Here is a 2,912-nt window from a genome sequence, read left to right as displayed (position 1 = left end):
GGCAGGTGGTGAGTTCCTTTTTACAGGGAAATTCTGCAAAAAAAATTTAAAGCACATATTTTCCTCCAACTCTATTTTTTTAAAGATTCCGCATTATAGAGTTTATTTTTTTTAAAATAAGTAAAGGTGTTATATTTAGTGGTATCAGAGCAAATATTTTTTGGACCAATGATTTGGCACATGACTTCTTATGTTTGCGACACTTCGGTATGTATATTTCTGCATCTCATTGATGTACTGATATGATGATAAGTATCTTTAATGGTATGTAATTGATTTAAAATTATTTTAAACTGAGAAGCAATGTAGGAGATGCCACCTAAGAGGAAAGCTATAGAGGGAAAAGATAGTTCCTCATCACGGGTTGTTGATGAGTTTAGTAAGTTGCTCAAGGAGCAAGCCAAAGTTCATGGAGAACAGATCCAACAGTTATTGAGATTGCAGAACCCAGTACAAGGGAGAGGTAGAGGCCTTGTGAGACAGAAGCCCAGTTCAGAGGGAGCTTATGACAAATTTAAAAGAATGAATCCACCTGAGTCCGTGGGAAGTGCGAATCCTCTTGAAGATATGGAATGGGTTAAAGCTATTAAAGCAATCTTTGACAATTTGCACTTTGAGGATAATGATCGAGTTAGTTGTGCAGTGTTTCTTCTGACCAAGAATGCACGCATTTGGTGGGAGGCCACGAAGTTAACTATCGCCGTTCAAACCCTTCAATGGAATGAGTTCAAGGAGCTATTTTATGACAAGTATTTCTCCACGGATGTCAAGACTCAGAAAGTGAAGGAGTTCTTGGAATTGAAGCAGGGCAATTTGAATGTGAACGATTATATCTTGAAGTTCGAAGAAGGATGTCTGTTCGTTCCTTTTATTGCTTCGAATGACAAAGATCGAGGGGAACACTTCATGAAAGGCTTGAGAGCCGAGATCAAAAAAGATGTCAGAATGTCCAAGGCCGCAAAGTACAAAGAGATAGTGGAGAAAACCCTTATGGCGGAGCATGATGAGAAGGAGATTGAAAGGGAGAGACAATTGAGAAGGCAGAACTTCAATCAAAAGAGCCAAGCTTCGAGTCAAAGTTTGAAAGGAGGATGCAAAGAGAAGAGGAAAGAAGAACATCAAGGTAAGGCTCTTGTGGTTCAATCTGAATCTAATTGGCCTTTGTGCCCCAAATGCAACAACCCACACAAGGGTGAATGTCTCGTAGGGAGCAACAAATGTTACAGATGTGGAGGTGCAGGTCACATTGCCATCAACTGAAACCAATCTTTAGGCCGAGGATGAGTCTAAGGGCTCATCTTCTCTTTGACCAAATAGGGTGTTAATCCTGATACGTCAGTTATATCAGGTACTATTCTGATTTCAGGCAATGTAGCTCTTACTTTAATTGACACTGGAGCTACACATTCCTTTATGTCTGAAATTTTCATGAGATCGTTGGGTATTGCATCTATATTTGAACCTCTCCAGTTTAATATTATGCTTCCATCGGGAGATGTGATTTGCCCAACAAATGTGATTAAAGCTTGTCCTATTCAAGTGAATGAGAGAATCTTATTTGCTGATCTGATTGTGATTACTATGAAAGAGTTTGATGTGATTTTGGGTATGGATTGGCTATCATCATATCGTGCGATAATAGATTGCGTTGAAAAGATGGTGTGATTTCCAACAGAAGAATGTGACAGCAGGGTCTTCAAGCGTTCATGTACTTCGCTTGACACTTCTTTTATTTCTTGCTTGAAGGTGAATAAGATATTGGTTAAGGGGTGTCAGGGATTTCTAGCGTTAGTCATGGATGTGAGTAAAGAATATAATGTGGATATGAATGATATTGAAATTGTTCGAGAATATTCGGATGTCTTTGCCGATGATGTGTCGGGGTTGCCACCCGATAGAGAAGTCGAGTTTGTCATTGATTTTGTACCTAGTACTGCTCCTATTTCTAAAGTCCTTTATCGAATGGCACCGACTGAAATGAAAGAATTAAAGAACCAATTGCAAGAGCTGTTAGATAAGGGCCTTATTAGACCGAGTTCTTCACCATGGGGGGCACCAGTGTTGTTTGCGAAAAAGAAAGATGGGTTGTGTATTGACTACCGGGAGATCAACAAAGTTACAATTAAGAACATGTACCCTTTGTCACGAATTGATGATCTTTTTTATCAATAACAAGGGGCAACGGTATTTTCCAAGATTGATTTGCTATCGGGATATCACCAATTGAAAGTGAAAGAAGATAACATACCTAAGACTGCTTTTCGTCATTGTATTTATTGATGGTATTCTGGTTTATTCTAATAGATCGTTGTATCGAGTGGTTGGATCATAGTTTTAGCTCCTTTAACTCATTGATTATGTATATTATATGTATTGATATATTGAAAAGAGATGTAATTGATGCCAAAGGAAAAGTAAAGGAGCTAAGGTTTTAGCACGCACACCACGTGTTTGATAAAATATTTCAATGAATATTTTTATGGCTTGATGGTTATATGGTATAGTGGTGTTACCTTTGGTAATTCTAAACCCACACGACGGATGTTGATCAACATAATGACATGTACTGTGATTGATTTTGACTGAGACGTACATGTATACCATCAAGGGATGACCTATCAATACCATACAAATGAAAAGAAATGAATTGTTTTATAGATGTCATCTTATAATTGTTATATACGCATTTTATTGACAGATGGCATATTACGGTAAAGAAATTTTAAGGATTCCTTCTTTACACTATGGTATATGTATTTTTTATTACAATGTCTACTTGCTGAGTTTTTTAACTCATTTCAGTTATGTTCATGAGATGAAAATGCAGGTAACCGAGATTGATACGGCGAGGTGTCGAGACGGAAGAAGGAAATGTGCCAAGCTTGGAGGAAGGGTGAAATGATTATTTTTTC

General features: G+C 37.7%; 1 protein-coding gene across 1 annotated transcript; it reads left to right on the top strand.

Annotated features, from left to right (window-relative positions):
- The first annotated feature begins 312 nt into the window (after window positions 1-312).
- LOC140965732 (uncharacterized) lies at window positions 313-2,172 on the top strand. The gene is made up of 3 exons (XM_073425880.1): window positions 313-1,240; window positions 1,367-1,659; window positions 1,747-2,172. The coding sequence occupies exons 1-3, from the start codon at window positions 313-315 to the stop codon at window positions 2,170-2,172; spliced, it is 1,647 nt and encodes a 548-aa protein (XP_073281981.1).
- Window positions 2,173-2,912: the final 740 nt, after the last annotated feature.

This window comes from Primulina huaijiensis, unplaced genomic scaffold, assembly GCF_012295235.1.
Source record: "Primulina huaijiensis isolate GDHJ02 unplaced genomic scaffold, ASM1229523v2 scaffold13995_ERROPOS98037+, whole genome shotgun sequence".
Lineage (NCBI taxonomy): Eukaryota > Viridiplantae > Streptophyta > Magnoliopsida > Lamiales > Gesneriaceae > Primulina > Primulina huaijiensis.
The sequence above is the reverse complement of the archived record's forward strand: the minus strand, read 5'-3'. Positions and strand labels throughout refer to the sequence as shown.